The sequence below is a fragment of the Solanum stenotomum genome, chromosome 6, assembly GCF_019186545.1.
Source record: "Solanum stenotomum isolate F172 chromosome 6, ASM1918654v1, whole genome shotgun sequence".
In the NCBI taxonomy this organism is placed as follows: Eukaryota; Viridiplantae; Streptophyta; class Magnoliopsida; order Solanales; family Solanaceae; genus Solanum; species Solanum stenotomum.
This window is the reverse complement of record NC_064287.1, coordinates 59,050,432-59,074,275: the sequence shown is the minus strand read 5'-3', so window position 1 is coordinate 59,074,275 and position 23,844 is coordinate 59,050,432. Positions and strand designations below refer to the sequence as shown.

Genomic DNA, 23,844 nt, shown 5'->3' with positions numbered 1-23,844 from the left:
TTTTATAGCCCATGAATCTGACGCTCGGAGCACCTAACAATTTTTTCTCAAAAAAGTTTATGAGGACCTCCGTAATGAGTTGGGGAACCACCACGTATACTCAAACAATTTTTTTCACGATAATTTCAACATTTACAAGCCTTTATTTTTTAGAAATAACTAAATTCTCAATTTTTCGTGTGTTACACAACCCATGGATGTGGCGCCTCGGAGCATCCAAATTTTTCTTCTCAAAAAACTTTATAAGGACCTCCATAATGAGTTGGGGAACCACACGTATACTCACACCATTTTTTTCACTCCCATTTCTGCAATTACATGCCCTTTTTAAAGAAATTACCCAAATTTTCTGATTTTTTTGGTGTTAGCCCATGGATCTGGCGCTCCGGAGCACCTAATTTTCTTTTATCAGAAACCTTTATGAAAACCTCCGTAATGACTTGGGGAAACACAACCTATACTCACACCATTTTTTTTCATCAATTTCCGCATTTACAGGCCCTTTTTTAACAAACTATCCAAATTTTTTTATTTTTCGTGTGTTATAGGCCATGTATCTGACGTTCGGAGCACCTAAATTTTTTTCTCAAAAAAGTTTATGAGGACCTCTGCAATGAGTTGGGAAACCACCACGTGCACTCACACCATTTTTTTCACGTCCACTTCGGTATTTACATGCCGTTTTTTAGAAATTACCCATATTCCATGATTTTTTGTGTTATAGCCCATAGATCTGGCGCCCCTGAGTACCCAATTTTTTTTCTCAAAAAATTTATGAAGACCTTTGTAATAAGTTGGAGAACCACCACTTATACTCACACCATTTTTTCCCTCCCATTTCTCTATTTACATGCCCTATTTTAGAAATTATCCAAATTTCCCAATTTTTCGTGTGTTATATACCATGAATCTCCCTCCATGGAGCACCTAATTTTTTTTTTCTCAAAAGAGTTTATGAGGACCTTTTTAATGAGTTGGAAAACCACCACGTATACTCACATCATTATTTTCACGCTCATTTTCGTATTTATAGTTCCTTTTTTAGAAATTACCCAAATTTCTCGATTATTCGTGTGTTATAGCCCATGTATCAGGCACCCCGAAGCTCTCAAATTGTTTTCTCAAAAAATTTATGAGGACTTTCGTAATGACTTGGAGAACCGCCATGTATATTCACACCATTTTTTTCACGTCCATTTCCGCATTTACATGCCTTTTTCTTTTAGAAATTACTCGAATTCCCTGCTTTTTTGTGTGTTATAGCCCATGGATTTGGCGCCCCCGAGTATCAATTTTTTTCTCAAAAAACTTTATGAAGACCTCTATAATGAATTGGAGAACCACCACTTGTACTCACACCATTTTCCCCTCCCATTTCCCTATTTACATGCCATTTTTTAGAAATTATCCAAATTTTTCAATTTTTCGTGTGTGCCCATGGATCTTGCGCCCTGGAGCACCTAATATTTTTTTTCTCAAAATAATTTATGAGGACCTCCGTAATGTGTTGGGGAACCACCACTTATACTCACACCATTTTTTTCACGTCAATTTCCAAATTTACATGCACTTTTTTAGAAATTACCCAAATTTCACCATTTTTTGTGTGTATAGCCCACGGATCTGGTGCCCCGGAACACCCAAGATTTTAGTCTAAAAAATTTTATGAGAACCTCCATAATGAGTTTAAGAATCACCACGTATACTCACCCTATTTTTTCATGCTCATTTCGCATTTACATGCTCTTTTTTGCAAATTACACATATTCCACCATTTTCGTGTGTTATAGCCCATGGATTTGGCGCCTCGGAGCACCCAATTTTTTTTTCTCAAAAACCTTTAGGAGGACCTCCATAATTAGTTGGGGAACAACCACATATAATCACAACATTTTTTTACCCCCATTTTCGCATTTACAGGCCCTTTTTTAGTAATTATCCAAATTCCCAATTTTTCATGTGTTATAGCCTATGGATGTGACGTTTCGAAGCATCGAAATATTTTTTTTCAAAAAACTTTATGAAGACCTCTCTAATGTGTTAGGGAACTATCACGTATATGCACACCATTTTTTTCACGCCCATTTCCGTATTTACATGCCCTTTTTTAGCTATTATCCAAATTCCCCGATTTTTCGTGTGTAATAGCCTATGGATCTGGCGTTGCGGAGCACCCAAATTTTTTTTCTTAAAAAACTTTATGAAGACCTCCGTAATGTGTTAGGAACCACCACGTATACTCACACCATTTTTTTTCAATCTTATTTCCGTATTTACATGCCTTTTTAAGAAATTAACCAAATTTCCTGATTTTTTGTGTTTTATAGCCCATGGATCTGACACCTTAGAGCAGCCAATTTTTTTTTCTGAAAAAACTTTATAAGGATCTTCGTAATAAGTTGGGAAACCACCATGTATACTCACACCATATTTTTTTCACGCCCATCTTCATATTTAGAGGTCCTTTTTTAGAGATTAACCTTACTTCCCAATTTTTTGTGTTATAGCCCATTGATCTGACGCTCATATCACCTAAAATTTATTTCTCAAAAACCTTTATGAAGACCTCCGTAATGAGTTACAGAACCACAACATATACTCACACATTTTTTTCACGGACATTTTCGCATTTACAAGACTTTTGTTTTAGAAATTACCCAAATTCCCAATTTTTCGTGTGTTACCCATGGATCTGGCTCCCGGAGCACCCAAATTTTTTTTCTCAAAAAACTCTATAAGGGTCTCTGTAATGAGTTGGGAAACCACCAAGTATACTCACACCATTTTTAAACGCTCATTTCTGCATTTACATGCCCATTTTTAGAAATTATCTAAATTTCTCAATTTTTCTTGTGTTATAGCCTATGGATCTGACGCCTTGGTGCTGCTGAATTTTTTTCTTAAAAAACTTTATGAGGACCTCCGTAATGAGTTGGGGAACCACCTTGTATAATCACACCATTTTTTTCACGCCTATTTCCACATTTACAGGCCCATTTTTAGCAATTATCCAAATTTCCTAATTTTTCGTGTGTTATAGCCTATAGATCTGGCGTTCCGGAGCACCTAGTTTTTTTCCTCAAAACACTTTATGAAGACCTCTGTAATGTATTGGCGAACCACCATGTATACTCACATCATTTTTTTCACGCCCATTTTCGCATTTACATACTCTTTTTTAGAAATTACACAAATTCCCCAATTTTTCGTGTGCTTATTATAGCCAATGGATCTGGCTCCCCGAAGCATCCAAATTTTTTATCTCAAAAAACTTTATGAGCACCTCCGTAAATCACGTATATTTACATCATTGTTTTCACGTTCATATCTGCATTTACATGCCTTTTTTTAGAAATTACTCAAATTCCCTGATTTTTCGTGTATTATAGCCCATTGATCTGGCGCCCTGGAGCAGCCAATTTTTTTTTCTCAAAATACTTTATGAGGACCTCCGTAATGAGTTAGGAAACCACCACGTATACTCACACCATTTTTTTCACGTCCATCTCCACATTTACAGGCCTTTTTTTAGAGTTCACCCAAACTCCCTAATTTTTCGTGTGTGCCCATAGATTTGACGCTCATATCACCTAAAATTTATTTCTCAAAAATCTTTATAAGGACCTCCGTAATGAGTTACAGAACCACCACGTATACTCACATAATTTTTTTCACAATCATTTTCGCATTTACAAGACTTTTTTGAAAGAAATTACCCAAATTCCCATTTTTTTCGTGTGTTTAAGACTATGGATCTGGCGCCTCGGAGCACCCAAATTTTTTTTCTCAAAAAACTCAATAAGTGCTTCCGTAATGAGTTGGGGGAACAACCACTTATACTCACACCATTTTTTTACGCTCATTTACATGCCCTTTTTTAGAAATTACCTAAATTTCCCAATTTTTCGTGTGTTATAGCCTATGGATCTGGCGCCTCGGTGCACCCGAAATGTTTTCTCAAAAAACATTATGAGGACTTCCGTAATGAGTTGGGGAACCACCTTGTATAATCACACCATTTTTTTACGCCCATTTTCGTATTTACAGACCCTTTTATAGCAATAATCCAAATTTCCCAATTTTTCGTGTGTTATAGCCTATAGACCTGGCATTCCGGAGCACCCAATTTTTTTTTCTCAAAAAACTTTATGAACACCTCCGTAATGTGTTGGTGAACCACCACGTATATTCACACCATTTTTTTCGCGCCCATTTCCTAATTTATAGACCCTTTTTCAGAAATTACCCATATTCCACCATTTTTCGTGTGTTATAGCCCATTGATCTGGAGCTCCGGAGCACCCAAATTTTGTCTCAAGAACCTTTATGAGGACCTCCGTAATGAGTTTGGGAACCACCACGTATACTCACACCATTTTTTTCACGCTCATTTTCGCATTTACATACTTTTTTTAAGAAAATTAAATAAATTTTTTGATTTTTCATGTATTATAGCCCATGGATATGGCTCCCCGAAGTATCCAAATTTTTATTTCAAAAAACTTTATGAGAACCTCTGTAATGAGTTGGGGAACAACCACATATACTCAGACTATATTTTTCACGCTCATTTCTGCATTTGCATGCCCTTTTTTAGAAATTACTCAAAATTTTCTGATTTTTCGTGTGTTATAGCCCATGGAATTGGCTCCCCGGAGCATCCAAATTTTTTTTCTCAACTAACTTTATGAGGATTTACGTAATGAGTTGGGAACCACCTCGTATACTCATACCATTTTTTTCACGCTCATTTCCTCTTTTGCATCCCCTTTTCTTAGAAATTACCCAAATTCCCTTATTTTCGTGTGTTATAGCCCATGAATTTGGCGCCCTAGAGTACCCAATTTTTTTTCTCAAAAAACTTTATGAAGACATATGTAATGAGTTGGGGAACCACCACTTATACTCATACCATTTTTTCATGCTCATTTTTACATTTACATGTCTTCTTTCGAAATTACCCAAATTTTCCTATTTTTCGTGTGTTAAAGCCCGTGGATCTAGCGCCTCGGAGCATCCATAATTTTTTCTCAAAAAACTTTATGAGGACCTCCGTAATGAGTTGGGGAACCATCACGTTTACTCACACCATTTTTTTCACGCCCATTTTTGCATTTACGTGCACATTTTTAGAAATTAACCAAACTCCCTAATTTTTCGTGTGTTAAAGCCAATGGATCTGACGCTCGGAGCACCTAAAATTTTTTTTCTCAAAAACTTTATGAGGACCTCCGTAATGAATTGGGAAACCACCACGTATACTCACACAATTTTTTTCACGGTCATTTTCACATTTACAAGCTTTTTTTTTAGAAATTACCCAAATTCCCTATTTTTCGTGTGTTATAGCTTATGGATCTGGCTTCCCGGAGCATTCAAAATTTTATTCTTGACCTCCGTAATGAGTTGGGAAACCACCGCGAATACTCACACCAGTTTTTTCACGCTCATTTCTGCATTTACATGCACTTTTTTAGAAATTACCTAAATTTCCCAATTTTTTGTGTGTTAATAGCCTATGGATCTGGCGCCCCGGTGCACCCGAAATTTTTTCCTGAAAAAACACTTAATGAGTTGGGGAACCACCTTGTATAATCACACCATTTTTTTTTCACCCCCATTTCCACATTTAAAGGCCATTTTTAGTAATTATCTAAATTTCCCGATTTTCCGTCTGTTAAAACCTATGGATGTGGCGTTTCGGAGCACCCAAATATTTGTTCTCAAAAAACTTTATGAAGAACTCCGTAATGTCTTAGGGAACCACCACGTATACTCGCACCATTTTTTTCACTCCCATTTCCGCATTTACTGGCCCTTTTTTAGCAATTATCTAAATTTCCCAATTTTTCGTGTGCAAAAGCCTATGAATTTGACGTTCCGGAGCACCCAAATTTTTTTTCCCAAAAAATTTTATGATGACCTACGTAATATGTTGGGGAATCACCACGTCTCTCACACCATTTTTTTCACGCCTATTTTCAAATTTTCATGCACTCTTTTAGAAATTAACCAAATTCCACCTTTTTTCGTGTGTTATAAGCGATGGATCTGGCGCCCCGGAGCACCTACCTTTTTAGTCTTAAAATACTTTATGATGACCTTAGTAATGAGTTGGGGAACCACCACGTATACTCACACAATTTTTTTTAACCCCATTTTCGCATTTACTAATTCTTTTTTAGCAACTATCCAAATTTCCCAATTTTTTGTGTGTATTAGCCTATGAATCTGGAGTATCGGAGCACCCAAATTTTTTTTCCAAAAAAACTTTACGAGGACCTCCGTAATGAGTTGGGGAACCACCACGTATACTTACACCATTTTTTTCACGCTAATTTCCGCATTTACAAGTCTTTTTTTTATATAAAGTACCAAAATTCCCCGATTTTTCATATATTATAGCCCATGGATCTGGTGCCCCAAAGCACCCAAAATTATTTTCTCAAAAAAACTTTATGAGGACCTTCGTAATGAGTTTAGGAACCCCTACATCTACTCACCATTTTTTTCAAGCTCATTTCTGCATTTACAGGCCCTTCTTTAGAAATTACCCAATTTCATGATTTTTCGTGTATTATAACTCATGGATCTGGCGCCTCATAGCACTCAGAATTTTTTTCTCAAAAAACATTATGAGCCCCAACTCATTACAGAGGTCCTTACAAAGTTTTTTCAGAAAAAACTTTCAGGAACCCCAAGGCGACAGATCCATGGGCTAATACACATGAAAAAGCAAGAAAACTGCGTAATTCCTAAAAATTGGCTCGTAAATGCAAAAATATGCCTTAAAATTGAGGGACTATACATAAAGTTTCCCCAATTCATTATAGAGGTCCTCATAATTATTTTTTCAGAAAAACTTTTCGAGTCCCCCAAGGCGCCAGATATACACACGAAAAACTAAGAAAGTCGCGTAATTTCTAAAAGAGAGCTCATAAATGCTAAAATATGCCTTAAACTGACCGGACTATACATAATGTTCCCTCAATTCATTACGGAGTTCTTCGTAAAGTTTTTAAAAAAAAAATTGTGGATGCTTCAAGGCCCCCGATCCATGGACATTAATACATGAAAAAACAAGAAAGTCGCGTAATCACTAAAAGTTGGCTCGTAAATATGGAATATGTTTTAAAAATGTCAGGACTATAAGTAATGCTCCCCCAACTCATTATGGAAGTCCTTATAAAGTTTTTTCAGAAAACTTTTTTGGGTGCTTCAAGGCACCAGATCCATGGGCTAATGTTAACACCCTAATTCATTTAAAAATGGCTCCTAAATGCTTAGTTTATGTACAAAATTGGTGAGGCTTAACGTACTTCTACCCCGACCCCTAACGAAGGATTCTATAAAGGTTTTGTAAAAAAATTGTCTGAAAGTCATGTCACTAAAATATTCATGGGTTGACACACATAAAAATTTAAGAGAATCCCCTAATTCGTGTAAAATGACATTTAAATGCCCAAAATATGTGGAAATAATGATGAGGCTTCACGTACTGTTCCCCCAATTTAATATGGAGGGTTTCGTAAAGCTTTTGCAAAAGAATCGGCTATAACTTTATCACCAAAAATTTATGGTCTAAAACACAAAAAAAAATGAATTTTTTTTTGCCTAATTCGGTAAAATGTCTTCTAAAATGCCTTAAATATGTGCAAAAAATGGTGAGGCTTCACGTACTACTCCCTCAATTCCCTACGGAGGATTCCGTAAAGGTTTTACAAAAAAATTGTCGAGAGCCATATCACAAAAATATTTGTTGACTAGCACACATGAAATATTGAGAAAATCGCCTAATTTATGTATAATGACTTTTAAATGCCAAAAATATGTGCAAAAATGGTGAGGCTTCACGTAATGCTCCCCCAATTTCCTACGGATGGTTCTGTAAATGTTTTGCAAAATATTCATAGGCTAACACACACAAAAATTGAGAAAATCGCCTAATTCCTATAAAAATGGTTCCTAAATGCCCAAAATATGTGCAAAAAATGGTGAGACTTCACATACTGTTCTCCTAACTACCTACAGAGGGTTCCATAAAGATTTTACAAAATAATCGTCTTGAAGATATTTCACCAAATAATTCATCGCTAACACACATGAAAAAAGGTAAGAAAATCACCTAATTCCTGTAAAATAACTCATAAATGCCTAAAATGAGTGCAAAAAATGGTAAGGCTTGACGTACTGCTCCCTCAACTCCCTACGGAGAATTTCGTTAAGATTTTGCAAAAAATAGTCTAGAAAACATTACCAAAATATTCACGAACTAGCACACGTTAAAAAACTGAGAAAAACGCCTGATTCCAAATTCAAGAAGCACATTATCAAATTGGTGGCAATATGTCACATTAATAAAGAAGAGAATACAAGAAATTAGACTATATGCTTTATACATACAACATATATCCAGTGACATAATGGGTCTAAAAGGGTAGAAATATACGCATATTTTATCCCTACCTCGTGAAAGTAGAGAGACTCTTTTCGAAAGACTTTCAACTCAAATAAAACAAATCAAAGTAGTAATAAAATTTTTTTTGTAGTGAATAAAATACGACAACAATGCCGAACATACATGCAACGAACAATGACATCAGTTAAATAGTGCGATTACCTAAACATAATGAACAATATATACTTACAGCTAACAAAAGTAAGAAACTACATGAATAAGGCTAATACTACGTCAGACACAGTGCTCCAGACTACTACCAAACCTAATCTCGTGAAAAGCAAGACAACACTCAACTACCTACTAACTTTCTACCTTAATCCGCAACTTCCATACCCTCATATCTAAGGTCATGTACTCGCTAAGCTAAAGTTTCGCTATGTGCTTTCTAATCACCTCTTCCCAATACTTCTTCGGTTTAGCACTAACTCTCCTCATATGTACCCACTATGTCCAACCTTTCATGGATATATCCATCAAATTGCATACTATTTTATAAGGTCAAAATCTCATTGTTTCAAGATTCATATCTAGAAGAGGTTCTCAAAGCACACTTCTCCATTACTGACTCCCCACACAAAATATATGCAGTGAAGATAAAGATTCATGTAAGATAAGCAGCAAACTTTATACATTTATGTTCTATTTTATACAACACCCCAAATAAGCACAAGTTCTTTCCTCTTCATATATAAAACTTTTTATTTCTTTTACATATAGGAAAAACTCATTATCCTCGTATATATACAATCTCTTATTCTAGATTCTCCTCCACAAAGCAAAAATCAAGTACTGAATAGGTAAGTTTTAGACCTTAATGAGGAGAAGCCGTTGTTGAAGCGTGTGTCATCTCATTTAAAACTATGATCACACTTGTATTTATGCGATATTCAACATGCTCTCTCGTAGCGAGCCTGATTCGTTTTCTCAATTTACCAAGTTTGTAAATCTTTTTCTTTGATTCGAGTAATGATAACACCCGAACCCAAGACCCTTCTCTGATCTAATACCAAGTTAAAATGTGTGCAACCTTCTCATTTGAAAGCTTCAAATTTTAAAGAGAGTTCACATTTATTTACTTGATTATATCTTCGACCGTCATCGTTGAGTTCCCAAAGCCCAAAGGTGCATACTTGCCACCACTTGATCTGGTAGTTTATATAGGATAGCTAGAAAATATATTAATGTTACTTCAGGTTAAATCAGCCATTGATGTTGTTGATCTCTCCTATATTAATGATCCATGGATGCCCTACATTTAACAAGATAGAAACTAAAATTAAAATTCAAGGTAAACTAAAGTTCGAAAGAAGTTAACTTATACACACTATATTATAGAAAACTTTCTACAATTGATGAATCGTAACAGATAATTCATCTTATTTTAATGGACCGTTGTCTTTAAGGGGAAGGATTTTATATTCAACCCTAAACTATGTGAAATGGTCTAGATATTTCCTTCGTTAATAGTTTGGTCCAATCATGTCCCAGATATTACAAAAAGGACCTAAATTTGCCCTTCTATGTGTCCCACTAGTAGCTAAAAACTATGCCACTCCTTAGGTTGTATTGGAAGGTAAACAGAAAACAGTTCATCAAAATCAGAAATTCCCGAGCACTAACTGACTCGTGATTTTAAACTTGGAGGATAATAAGTCCGCCACTCTACCTTTTTGATAAAGTTCAGATTCGTGAAGTATACCTCATCTACACACATCGTGCATTGTGCTCTTACAACTAGACCAGAACAGGGTAAAACACAAAACAATTCGACAAAACGAGAGTACTTTGAGTGAGAGAGAACAACATACTCAGAACTTGTTCAGCTGAAAATCTCCTGGAAACATCTTTACATATCATTTTCCTCAGCAAATCCTTAGCTTCAGTTGAAATTGATCGGAATATTCTTGTTGGAAACCTTAAATTTCCCCTAAGAACGGCTTCAAATGTCTCAGTTGGAGTGTCGCCATAAAAAGGAGGAACACCAGAAAGCATAATGTATAAAATAACACCAGCACTCCATATATCAACTTTCTCATTGTATTTTCTCCCTAATAACACCTCCGGGGCAACGTAGTAAGGCGTCCCCACCACGCCTTCCATCATTTTTCCGTCGCACCCCATAAACCACTCTGCAGATCCAAAATCAGCAAGCTTCAAATCGTCCTGTTTATGTAAAAACAAGTACGGTTCAGTTTCAAGCAAGTTAGAGACGACTATATGAATCATTACTGTTCATGTCGCATTACATTCATATAATAGGCAATTATCAATTGGAAGCGGGCAAGATAGTGATGAATCACAACAACAACAACATATCCAGTGAGGGTAGAGTGTACGCAGTAACGCAGACCTTACCACTACCTCGTAGAGGCAGAGAGGCAGTTTCCGAAAGACCCTCAACTCAATTGCACTAAATTCAAGTACAAAGAAGAATAAAACATAGCAACTAACACGGTGAACCAACAAAATAGATCGATAATTTAAACACAATAAACAATTAACGACGCGAGAAATCAAAAGTAGGAACTACAATCAGGTGATAACTTACAATTAGAAAAAATAGTTTCTCTAGCACTAAAATCTTTGTTTACTGACCTATAAATCTCCGACATAACTATAGTCAAACAGATATTTGAAGATAAATTTTCAAAATCTATGATCGAACACTAGCTATATAAGAGTGTCAAATAAACGGACTGAGCTGAATTTAAACAGTCAAAATGATTTAAGTTAACAAACGGGATCATATTTTCATGGGCTAATTTTGTTGTTGTTACTCAGTATACACTACCTGAGAATCAAATAGGACATTATCGGGTTTAATATCACGATGAGCCACCCCCAATTTATGACAATGTCCGATTGCTGAAACCAATCGGATCAAAATCAGAGCAGCAGATTTCTCCGACAAAGGCCCATTAGAAACCCTCTCGTATAAATCGCCGCCGGAACAGAGCTCAGTGATTATATGAACATAATTTTCATCTTCATAAACTTTATACATTTGAAGAATGTTCGATTTTCCGGTGAGTAATTGCAGAAATTTGGGCTCTTTATCCAGACATTCGCGGTCCGTAGAATCAATGAGGAGGTTCTTTTGAATTGTTTTGCAGGCGAAAAATTGATCAGTTGATTTGGAAAAACAACGGTAGACCGTACCGAATCTTCCCTGACCGATTTGTTCATTCATTTGAAGTTCATCAGTTTTTAAGCTCTCAAACATTGTTAATGGAGTTTTAGAGAGAGATTTTGGTCGCTATGGTTATGGAGTTTTAGAGAGAAATTTTGGTCGCTATGGTTATGGAGTTTTTTTGGACTAAAAAGAGTGATGGTGTATATATACTAATTATAAGGGAAAAAGTAGAATATAAGAAAGAGAATATTTAGTTGGAAAAGAGAGATTTAGGGGTTCTGTTAATTTTTTTTTTATTTTTCATCTGGTGTTTGGTATCAATTTGAAGTTCATGTTGAAAAATTTAACGTTGTCTAACAAAAGCGTTCCTTACCCCAAGACTCGAACCTGAGTGGTTGAGACCTGTTTGATAGTTGATTATTAGTAAATGTAGAGATTTTACTATGAGGAAATTTATGTATTATTTTATACATATATTAATTATGCAGAGGTCGTAGTATCTCAAGTTTTCCTATCTTCGTCGTGTGATGGCATGATCCATGACTAGTTGCTTGGTCTCTCGAATTAGTATTATACATAAACAAATATTTAAATTTGATTTTAACTGACAAGTAAACACTTAATTTTGAGTATGTACATCTAAACACCTTAACTCGTTTTCATTGTCTCAGTTAAACGAGCAGACTAACAAAATGATCATCTAGACGCCTCCAAAATTTATGTATGGAATATTTATGAGACACAACAAAAACAAGTTGGACTTAATAAAGTAATAGTATGATTTAGTATAAATATCGAGTGCAAATATTTTTTTATCGATTTTAACTATGAGTGTAGTATTATTATTAGACATAATACATAAACATGACCCTTAACTTGACGTCAGCTGGTAATTATGACTTTTAACTTGACGTCAGCTGGTAACTATGACCTTTAACTTTGGATGTGCACAAATAGGCACTTAAACTTGTATAAAATTTAACAAATGGACACATTCGTCCTACCTGGCACCCTACCTGGCAATTTTGTGTCCTGCATGGCATCCTACGTGTATTATGTCATTTAGGACACATGTGTCTATTTATTTAATTTTATACAAGTTTAGGTGTCTACTTGTGCACACTCAAAGTTGAAGGGCATAATTGTCCGTTGAAGCCAAGTTAAGAGTCATGTTTATGTATTATGCCTTATTATTATTAGGTTATGTTAATTTTAAAGTAATTTGATCAAGTATAGTTTTCATATATGCAATTGGCAAGAAGTTGGACTTGTTTTAATTAATTAATATCAAAATTTCTTCAAACAAGCAGCTTTTATAAAAATAAAATATCACATGACCAAGGTTTTAATTAATTAATATCAAATTTCTTTTTTTTTAAATCAGTTTTTTTATTAATATTTCAAAAAGACTAAGGTTTGAGACTACTTGTTAATAGTTTTGCTATTGGAAATCCCATGTTTATATATGCATCAAATTTTTATGATAATGTCTGGTTAGAAACATGTAATATTATACTGATAATATAATTTTTCTTTATGTTATTAGTGAATATAAATTAAATTCAGAACAAAATGTACCGAGACTAAATTTTAATCTAATTACAACAAATCCGACTAAAAACATACAAAAGACAGAATTTGTGGATAAAATAGATAAATTGATTGTCACTCTTAAAAAAAAGTTACGAAAACAATAGTGTTAGTTGATTGACAGTTATAACATTATATAAATAAATAAAAAATAATAAAATATATATATATATATATATATATATGTGTGTGTGTGTGTGTGTGTGTGGTGAAAGGCATGAAAGAGACACCATATACACAAAAATCATGAATTAATGATAACGGATAATTCTATCGTTAAATCGTAAAAATATGTTCCTATTTAGAATCTATCTTGGTTAATGATGAAATATCAGAAAATCGTATTAGCTATGACTGATATATTTAGCGATAGTTTGACAATAAATTATCAAAAGGTATTACTCATATTACCTTATTATCATTATTATGAGTTTGATCATAATGTTGTTTATAGAACCTTCTTAAATTAACATCATGAATTCATATTAAGATATTCTCGAAATATGGCATGTTATCTGAATATCACGCTTCAAAAGCTTTTTCAAAGAGTTCTAATTGATAATACACCTAAATTAATTGTGATCGACCTATGGAATAGAGCTCAAACTCATGCCATGTGGTTGGTTATTGGTGATCTCAAGTACCAACAAAAAAATAATTTCTACCAACACCAATAGCACAAGTGTCATGTTCCATGCATGTCTAAAACCTGGTTCGTTATTTTTTTTTAAAGTTCATATGATGTCAGATCGACGAAATTTGAATTCGCATCAAAAGTTTTAAATTTGAATTCACATCAAGAGTCTTACATTGGAGTATCTTATTTATATTAAAGTTCAACTAAATTTAAATTTGTGTTAAAGATATTTACCGTCTAAGGACATGATTGAGACAAATTCTGAATGGAGTTCATATTTAGACCATTTTATATAATTCAGGAGCAAATATTCCGTTTGTTTTTTTCAAATCCTAGATCCACCTATGTGTGCTCGTCTACCCTTTACCTTCGTTTCTTTTAGTTTTCATCTGATGTTGAATTTTGTTGTTGAACATCATTTGTCTGAAGTATTACGTCCTTATGAGTTCTATCTGAACTCTTCGATATTCACTTTTTCTAACTATTTATCAAAAGACTCATCAACGATAGACTTGGTGAATATCCAATCAAAGTGTAAGTAATATTTTCCTTAAATAGAACTGACACAAAATGATACAAAAAATATAAAAATTGTAACACGTAGATCAGTGAATTAGCATATCAAATTGAGTCATGTGACATTGATATGTGAACCTAATTCACCAGAATTTTTATTTTACTGTTAATAAGACGATACGTATATTCGTAGACTTTAATATTTATTTTTTACTCTTAAAAAAGAAAAAAGGTAGGTGACAGTCTCAATCTAGCAACGAGTAAAAGGATACATATTACACTTTGATAAGGTATCGTTTATCTTAATGTATAAAATAATGGGTATTTTTTCCACTTTATTGATGAGGACATAAAGTAGGTATACAAAGCTAATTATAGAAATATTTTTAACAGAAAAAAAGGTTATTTTAAAACAAAAATCTATTCATCACTCACTAAAAACAACAAATGCAATTTAGTGGCCCATGAATAATATAGTGACGGAATGGTAAGTACTTCTCTATTATTAATCAAAAGTTTTGAATTCGAATCCTGATAATAAAATCACTTTTGATAAAGAACACCTGCCCCAAAATGAAACATTCTGACAAAATTCCGGATTAGTTGTGTCCCAAAGGAATACTGGACACCAAAATAAGTTCTCCTTTTCACTTCTGTGACAATCTTAGCTTATCAAAATATATCCACACCGAATGTTTATATCAAATCATACTAATACTAATTTACCATGGTTTACCTATATACACCCGGTGCGGATAACATCGAATGCAAGCAAGAAGGGTTAACAAATGCATGTAACAGGCTAGAAATCACTCGAAAAGTAAGAATGAAATTTCACTTCCTACATAAAAGAGGGAGAGACCACAAAGGATGTGGTGCAGCAGATGAAGTTGCTCCTCCTATAACCAGAGGTCTTGTTTCTGAGCCCTGTATTTGAAAATCCTTGGTAGGGAGCATTTCCCCCAAAATGAACCCTACGTAACACGAATCCAAATTGATCGGACTCCAATGCAGTACCATACGTACCAAAAGATAGAGAGAGACATAGAGAGAGGGGCCATTACCATGTGTTAAGGATTAGTTGCACAAAATAAAGAGATGCTTCATAGCTTACAATTTGAGCCAGAAAAAAAAAAATCTAAGTATGGTTTTCCATCATTTTCTCATACTTTTTTACACATCCACCATGGTTAAAATGATCATTAAGTTTTGGTAATTCATCTATCCACTATATAAGTAAAGACTTCTATGGCAACTTCTGTAGTTGGCTTCGCTCTCATACTTTTGGCATTGAGAAAGGACTGCAAGGACTGCAGAAAACGGTAATTTCAAGCGCTTCAACAGTTCTTGCTAAATCCCCGCATCGTGAAGCTGCTTCTCATGCTTTGGAATTAAAAAAGGACTGCAATAAACATCAATTTCAAGTGTTAACAATTCTTGCTTGATTCCCGCGTCAAGCTGGTTCTCATACTTGGTCATTAAGAAAAGGACTGCAGTAAAGACATAGTTTCGAGCATTGAATGCTCTTGTTTAAGTACTCGAATAAGTTTAACAAACAGACACATTTATGTATTTCACCAGCCACATCAACAGCAGACAGGCAGACTAAAAACACATTCAAAAGAAATAGCCTTGTAAGATAAACTTGCTGATGTTTCAAAGGAAATATCAGCTAAAAAGAGGTGAGGACCTCTTATTCCTTGTTTTCCCTTTGTGTGTGTGAGTGTGTGTGTGATAAGAGTGGTGCCCATGTCACTCTTTGCAAGCACAACTATTCCATCGGATACCTACTGCCTCCCACCAGTATAGGTACCGAGTAACTTTGGTTACCAAATATATAGTTTCTTTTGTCTCTGTTGGGCTTTGAAACCTAGCTTCCCATGATGTTCACCCACTTTACTGACCGTTAGGCCACCCCTTGAGTCAATAAAGATAGTGGGAAATCTAGATGCCGCAATGCCCTCCGATAGACCACTAACTAGGATCTTAAACTGAGTTTAGAAAACTAAAGATGTTTCCAACATGAGAACGATTATATAAGCTGAAAGATAGTGTAATCATTTCACAATCATAAAGAGTTAGATGGTTATTTGAATGTCTCTAGTATCAAAGGATTTGTAATTACCGGGACTGGATATCATCAACGTTAAATCAAGCACCTTTGCTTATTTCAGTGCCAAGAAGCAGCACTGATGAAAAATTTAAGCTCCTAGAAATTAGAATGCGTCCAACAAATTAATAGCAATGCAATAACATGTAAATGTACAAGTTTGATTTTTCCAGATTTTCCCACTAGATAAACAGCTTTTAGAAGTTGACATAGTTGGATGTTTATATAAAGGAGAGCTTACTCTTTATTAAAAATTTTAAGGTGAGTTTTACTATCAAACTTCATTTTCTGAGGGAGACCTACTAGAAAATTAGCATTCACGACATGTTTTCATATTGCAGAAACTTATACCTACGGGCAGACTCGGAAACTTATAGCTGAAACTTTGGAGAAAATGTTCTGTGAGCATATACAATCTCTCTTTGAACATGTAACTCATGCTTGTGGAAAAAAACAACTCTCAAATCAATCATCTTATAGCATTTACATAAAATCCTTATGAAAATCCTCCTGATAGCCCATCGATAATGATAGAACAAAGCACACTTTAATAAGTCCATTCAATGGTGAGAACATTTTATATTTGAAACTTAATATGCAGTAGGAAACCTCGAGTATTGGAAAGGCAAGTTGTCCAACGCTCTGTTGCTTGGACTCCCCAAAAATATTGTCACACCCGTATCGGATCCTTAAAAAAAGCACTACTTTTGGAGGATCCGACACGCACTCGACAACATCATTTTTAAAGAGTCCAAGCAACAAAGGTTCAATTTATAACTTTTCTCCAAGTCTGTAATTTCAACAGAACCAAAGAGCTATACCATTTCATGTCTATTAAACTGGATTTATTTATTTACCTTCATTCCAGTAGGAGATCCAGGTTTAGCAGTAGTTGTACTTCCAAAGCTGAATTTGGACTTCTTGTCGGCAGGTTTTAATATTTGAAAGGAGCACATTAATGTCTCATCTACGCTCATCATAGCGCCAGCATTGTCAAACTCTCCACAATAATTCGGTGCAGAAAATACAGTTACAAGTTGCCGATTAGCAAAAAACTCATACCCGTCCTCCACAACCTGTAAGAACTTTAAAGCATTAGGAGATTTGATTGAAGAATGAAAACAAGGAACCTTCCATTTAACTTATCGAATTTCACTTATTCAGACTATTAGAAAGCAGAAGCAGAACTGAATAAACTTTTGAACCTCGTGACTGACCTTTTCAACACACACACAAAAATGAATATTCAGACTATATATTACTTTTTTTTTAATAACCATGGTGTCCAGTCCAGCTTATGCGCACCTCAACTAATTTCACAAGGTACGTGCTGCCTCATACCAGCACATATACCGGGTAACTCTATCCAACCATAGACCATATATCAACTAACAGATCACTGATCAACTGACTACAAGCCTATGTACACCTAAATACTAAGAAATAATTACAGCAGTGGGTTAAACCTGGTGAGCACGGCAAATAAGATCCAGATCATGCTTCTCAAGAAATTCTGTCACCTTGTCTGCACCAAAAGTGTATGAAACTCCCCGGTCATTCATTCCCCATCCCTGAACATCTTTACTAGGATCAGACCAAAGCAAATCACAGAGCAAACCAGCATCTGGCACATCAGTTGGGCGCTGGAGATTTCTGATTTGGTCTAAATGGTTCAAATCAGGAGAGAGGCCTCCATGCATACATAGAATCTTTTCATCTATTAAAGCAGCGACCGGCAGACAATTGAAGCAATCTGTGAAGATTTTCCATAATCTAACATTAAATCTTCTCTTACATTCATCATAAAATCCATATATGCGGTTTATGGAAGCACATTCGTGATTTCCCCGAAGCAAGAAGAAGTTTTCAGGATATTTTATCTTGTATGCAAGTAGAAGACATATAGTCTCTAAGCTCTGCTTGCCACGATCAACATAATCCCCTAAAAATAAATAGTTTGATTGAGGCGGCAATCCACCATACTCAAAAAGCCGCAGAAGATCAGAATATTGACCATGAATGTCACCTGAAAGTCAACAGGATAAACCGTCAAACAGACATTAAGCCACCAACTTTTGTGCATATTCCAAAACATGCTTTTCCTAATCAGAAGATTGATTTAATCATTTTTCAGAAAAGAATTAGTTTCTCTGCTAAGAAGGAAAAAGAAATAATAAGCACCACGTTGAAGCAAACTATTTTACACATCGAATGCATAAAACAAGTTCTTGAAATGTGAGCTTTGCATATGAAGTACATACATTCTAACTCTTCCATCTAAATGCTAACATCCATTTTAAAGTTTTGAAATGTCACATGAAAAACCGATGAACTAACTGCTTCTTTATCCGTGAAATTATAAGGGGTATTTACAGATGTCTGAAATTTTGAGGTTCATTCCACATGAAAATTGGCACATAAATACCATACAGATCATCAGTAGCCATCAGCCAAAAGAGGTTGCTTGGTCAACTGCTTATATCTCTAGTTCTCTACTATCTACCGAATAGTTGCCAAGGGTCTTATTTTATACATGTCATATCAATAGAACTAGCCTGTTCTTGGAAATGGTCAATCCTAGTTCACCTCGTCATGCTTTGCAATAAATCCACAACAACCAAATTGGACTTCATTCCAGAATCAAATCTTCAGTTATTTGGCCAGAAATAAAATCTCAAGTAAAAAAAAAAAGGCATCAATAAACTGCATATGAACAGATCATCAAAATTCACTATTTTATGGTTGTGTACAAGCTATGAACAAGGCAGAAAGAGGCACCATAAATCCTAGGTGCTAGATCTAATAACACTAGCAAGTTGGCATAGAATCCAATCAAATACCAAGAGACGTCTCGTCCTTCAAGCTACAGATTCACAGTGCCTCCATGGCTCCATATTAATTTTAGAAGTACATCAAAGACTAGTGAAAAATTGAACATCCCAGGCTTCATTAGCTTGCAGACGTGCTAATTTTACCTGAAATTGTGTAATGGAGCCTAGAGGTTAGAACTGAGAAAAAAGGTGAAGGTGGACTAATTTATCTCGTGAGCTACTCCATCCAGGCTTAAGTAGCTCAATATCTTTTTGCTGAAATCAAACTCGCTCACATAACTTCAAGATTGGACTTTGACTTTGACTTTGAATGACCTAGTTCAACAACCTTGAGTGAGAGTCATACATATATGAAAGTCCGTGTTTAGATGTGTATGTTTAAGGTACATGCATCTCCACTACGCAGAATGATTTTGTAAGTTGAGATTAGGTAATTGAAACTAAACCGAACCCCCACTTCCCATTTGAGCTTGCTTGAGTTTTGGTATTTCAACCAACATTGAATTGTAGTGACGATAAGTCTACTTGCAGGGGTCCCAACTAATCTTCAATTGTTTACATCCCTACTTCGAGGTAACCTTATAAAGAATTGTATAAGGTGAAGTTACCTGGTTTCTGTGCTGGTGTGAGGTAACAGGTACCCGTGGAACTAGTCGAGGTGTGAACAAGTTGGCCCGGACACCACAGTTGTCAAAAAAAGATGTGGAACGGTAAGCACAACAGATAAAGCCTTCATTGAAGATCATGAGTCTCAAATTATTAATGATTATCTATTCAGTTAATAGCATAACCTACAGCTATAAAGCAGCAACTAAAGGGAAAGAGGTGTAGAAACCACCACACTAATTGTGGAAAGTGGAAACTGACTTCATTACACATTAAATACCAAGAAGATAGTTGAATTATCAATCTAAGGGATTGAGTCGATTCTCTCCAGCTAGGTATAACAAAATAAAGAAATGGTAGCAACCAGAGGAAATTCAAGTGGATAACTATTACAAGCTCATCGAAGTAGGGAAAACTACAGGTCTAAGAGACAAGCTGAAGAGAATGAGAAGAAAACTAGATTTCACAGCAACTTGACGTTTAAAAATAAGCAAATAAAATATGAAGAATAGACAAAGTGAGACAGTAAAAGCCAACCGATGCCTAAGGTTATCCAAAATGAAACTGAAGATATGAGTTTGAATAAAATATAATAAGGATTCTTCCATTTTTACATCATGGACTCATAAAAGCAATCAGTGCCAAATATAATATTCAACATGATGCAAACTATAAGCTATTGACTACAGAATACTTCGCATCCAAAAAAATTAGGGCCTGTTATCTAAATCATTCATTCCAATGATAAATAGTTCCTCTTTAAGGCAAAGTAGGGCTCTCTCAATCTCGCACATATTCAACACAAGCATACAAGGACTCCTGTCAAACATTAGACTTAATGTAAGTGTAACAACACAAATGAAACAAGATAATCCGACAAACAAATTAGGGCCTGTTATCTAAATCATTCATTCCAATGATAAATAGTTCCTCTTTAAGGCAAAGTAGGGGCTCTCTAAATCTCGCACCTATTCAACACAAGCATACCTGTCAAACGTAAGACTTAATGTAAGTGTAACAACATAAATGAAACAAGATAATCCGACACACCTATCCTGTGGCACCAGGACTTCATCACCCCCAACAAAAGCCAAGTGAATTGTTGAAACCTAAGTTGCGCAGACTCTTCACTTTCGATGCCGCACCCGTGTCAGATTCTCCAAAAATACACTATTTTTAGCGAATCCAACACCCACCCCTTGACATTTTTGAAGAGTCCGAGCAACATAGGTTGAAACGACACAAAACATCAGAATACGAGTACAATCTTCTCCAGCTAATGGACAAGACAAAACTTTGGAACAAATTAGAAACCAAAAGTTTCTAAAACCATGATTTACAGAGGCGAAACCAAAATTTGAACTTTATGGGCTATAAATTCTAGGATAACAAATTAAGTGTAACTACGTTATGAATCTATTTTTTGTACATGTTTAGTGAATTTCTAAATACAAATACGATGTTTGGATTAAAGTTACTGAGTTTAGCCAAACCCGTAGGGAACCTTCTAGCTCCACCCCCGATGATTTACACCGCTCTTCAAACACATGAAAAAGGGAACTAATTCTGAGTCAAAAATCAATAACTGATAGGTTTTTCAGCTCAATGCACAGTAAGAGCTAAATTGATCAACAAACACGATAAGCCAAAGAAAACATGACTATAGACGACAAACAAAGTTATTTAATGAATATTCACTTGGCTCGACCTACTCGTATTAAACCAAAGTAACATAGGTTTGCTTCGCGAAATTCCAACAACAACTACGCCTCAGTCCCAAACAAGTTGGTCAGCTACATGAATCTCCACTTCTTTATTTAAGCTCATTCCGTATCATTCGCGAATTTTTCAAAAATACACTAAATATTTAGTGAATAAACTACATGTACCAGATAAAAATACCAGCATCAGATATCCATATACACACCATGTAAACATAGACCAAAAGCAAATAATCAATCTTAGCAACTAATACAAAAACCCCATCATCTAAAAAAGTCAACTTTACAATAAACAAACAAAATAAAACCCCAAAACAGCTGCAAAAATAGAACTAGTTACTGATTAATCAAGAATTAAGTATTAAAAATTGAAACTTTACCACAAATCTTGATGGGGGCTTCAAGTTCCAACAAATTAGGCTGTCTCAAGAAAGTCTCTTTAGCAACCAAACACAACTGCTTAATCTCAGCCTCAGTCAACACAACTTGCTTCCCTGGTTTACCCTTTACTTCAAGAAGCCTAGTTATTATATCATCCAACACATTCTGGTCCATTTTTTTCAAATTTTCACTCAATTTTTTGACCTAGTTGTGTTGATGAACAAATGGAGTTTTAGTATTTGAGGTTGCAGACTTTTTTTTTTGTATAAGAAGATTGATGGATTCCCTAATTATTTTTTTTCTTCTATATATAATATGGGTGGTTGCTATTTGAAGAGTGGTCAAAAGGGTGTCGTTTTATAGTTTATAATGTGTCGTTTTGGGTGAGAATCTTGAAACATTCTTGTTCTTTTAATCAGGCCACTAGCCATGATAAAAGATTAAAAACCCCTCAAAATTGAAAATTCTTTTTCAATGGAGGAGGCAATTTGTTTTGTTATATACAGAAATTGTTAGGTCATAAGAAGGAGTGGGGTGAGGGTGGGGATGGGGGGCCATGATGGATGTGATGATATTCTTTTATTGAGTTTAATTTAACTATTCGGTATTGAAACTCGTTAGTTCTGCTAATCTAGTTTCATGTCAGATAGACTTACTAATTGAGGAGTAAACTTTCCGTTCAGTGATGTTCTTTCGTTTTAGGGTTTGAATTTTGAGATATTTTAATAAGAATGTATGAATAACTTACGGTCAAAGATATATTTGCTTGAATCTCAAAATTCGAAAAGTGTCACATAAATTGGGATGTAATTATTAGAATACATCATCTGATGATAATTTCTGATATCATAAAACATAAAACATGTTATGTTACACTGTATCAAAGAAATAAAACTTTTTTTTTATCACAGAGTCTTATGTAAGTTGTTTTCTGATCTCATAAAACATGTTGGTATTAAAACTCTTTAGTTTTGTTAATCTAGTTTCATATCGGATAGACTTACTAACTAAGGAGTAAACTCTCCCTTCAAAGACATTCTCTAGTTTCAGGGTTTGAATTTGAGATTTTTCAATATCTTAATATATCACCTAATGATAGTTCCATTATACTTAATCAAAGAAAGTTTTTGTTTCAGAGTTTTATGTAATTTGCTTTATGATTTTGTAAAACATGTTGCAGGAATCGAACCTATGAATTTGTTTTCGTAATGAGTTGGACGTTTAAACATTCATGATTCAACTATGAATGTGAACGACTCAGTGAATGAAAGAAATTTGATTATTTTTCCTTCTAGAGCTTCGATTTCTTTTATTAAATAATATTTCAAGTTTTGAGTATGAAGATAAAGAATCCTCTAGTAAGATACATTCTCTAATCTACTTATTAAGTGCATGAATTTGAATAATGAAATCAATAGGATAGATTCCGTTAATAACAAAAACTTAAGTAAATACACCAAATTAACAAATATGAGATTGTTAGTCATAGGGAGAGGGATTGGACATCAATGATATTGTGAGATCCATTTATAATTAATCAAAGATATTAAAATCATAAAACATAAAGAGTCCTTTGATAAAAAAAAAAAAAAAAAGAAACACGTGAATTCAAATAGTCGAATTAGTGAATTTCGTATACTAAGTACTTTGAAAAAAATGAGGTGGATCCACTTATAACATGAACACAAATATTTATATCAGGTTAAGAAATGCATAACAAATATATTTCAAACGAAATAACCACTTACTACTAGTCTATTGGACGTTAAATTAGTTAATTTGACACCAACATTAAATACGAATGGTTAGTTACCCTCCTCGACAAGTGGGCCTCAAGGTAAGTGGGGCCCACTTGAAG

At 34.7% G+C, this 23,844-nt stretch overlaps 3 protein-coding genes across 7 annotated transcripts in view; 1 reads left to right on the top strand and 2 right to left on the bottom strand.

The window, feature by feature from the left end:
• The window catches only part of LOC125866874 (copper transport protein ATX1-like), a 230,852-nt gene that overhangs the window by 1,222 nt on the left and 205,786 nt on the right, over nt 1-23,844 (top strand). The window contains exon 1 of one of the 4 annotated variants that reach the window (XM_049547252.1): nt 577-588. The exons of 1 other annotated variant lie outside the window; for it this stretch is intronic. The gene's annotated coding sequence lies outside the window, so the exon portion shown is untranslated. Of the gene's footprint in view, nt 1-576; nt 589-1,288; nt 1,303-6,613; nt 6,626-23,844 lie in introns of those variants that run through there. 2 more of the 4 variants (XM_049547250.1, XM_049547251.1) reach the window with 2 other exon arrangements.
• LOC125866864 (phosphoenolpyruvate carboxylase kinase 2-like) lies at nt 9,484-11,743 on the bottom strand. Of its 2 annotated transcripts, XM_049547236.1 has the most exons (3): nt 11,253-11,743; nt 10,270-10,624; nt 9,484-9,710 (listed from the first exon to the last, which is right to left on the bottom strand). In XM_049547236.1, the coding sequence occupies exons 1-3, from the start codon at nt 11,682-11,684 to the stop codon at nt 9,661-9,663; spliced, it is 837 nt and encodes a 278-aa protein (XP_049403193.1). In that variant the 5' UTR covers nt 11,685-11,743; the 3' UTR covers nt 9,484-9,660. The 2 variants fall into 2 exon arrangements, with proteins under 2 accessions (XP_049403193.1, XP_049403192.1); XM_049547235.1 differs by lacking the exon at nt 9,484-9,710 and having other exon boundaries at nt 10,114-10,624.
• LOC125866863 (serine/threonine-protein phosphatase PP1-like) lies at nt 15,384-22,558 on the bottom strand. The gene is made up of 4 exons (XM_049547234.1): nt 21,986-22,558; nt 17,914-18,473; nt 17,305-17,523; nt 15,384-15,739 (listed from the first exon to the last, which is right to left on the bottom strand). The coding sequence occupies exons 1-4, from the start codon at nt 22,158-22,160 to the stop codon at nt 15,716-15,718; spliced, it is 978 nt and encodes a 325-aa protein (XP_049403191.1). The 5' UTR covers nt 22,161-22,558; the 3' UTR covers nt 15,384-15,715.

Coding starts and splice junctions, on each gene's coding strand:
- LOC125866864 (XM_049547235.1), bottom strand. CDS start 11,684: ATGTTTGAGAGCTTAAAAACTGATGAACTTCAAATGAATGAACAAATC. Junction 10,625..11,252: donor ATGTCCTATTTGATTCTCAG/GTAGTGTATACT, acceptor TTACATAAACAG/GACGATTTGAAGCTTGCTGA.
- LOC125866863 (XM_049547234.1), bottom strand. CDS start 22,160: ATGGACCAGAATGTGTTGGATGATATAATAACTAGGCTTCTTGAAGTA. Junction 18,474..21,985: donor AGCCCCCATCAAGATTTGTG/GTAAAGTTTCAA, acceptor GTTGACTTTCAG/GTGACATTCATGGTCAATAT. Junction 17,524..17,913: donor TTATTTGCCGTGCTCACCAG/GTTTAACCCACT, acceptor AAGTTCTTACAG/GTTGTGGAGGACGGGTATGA.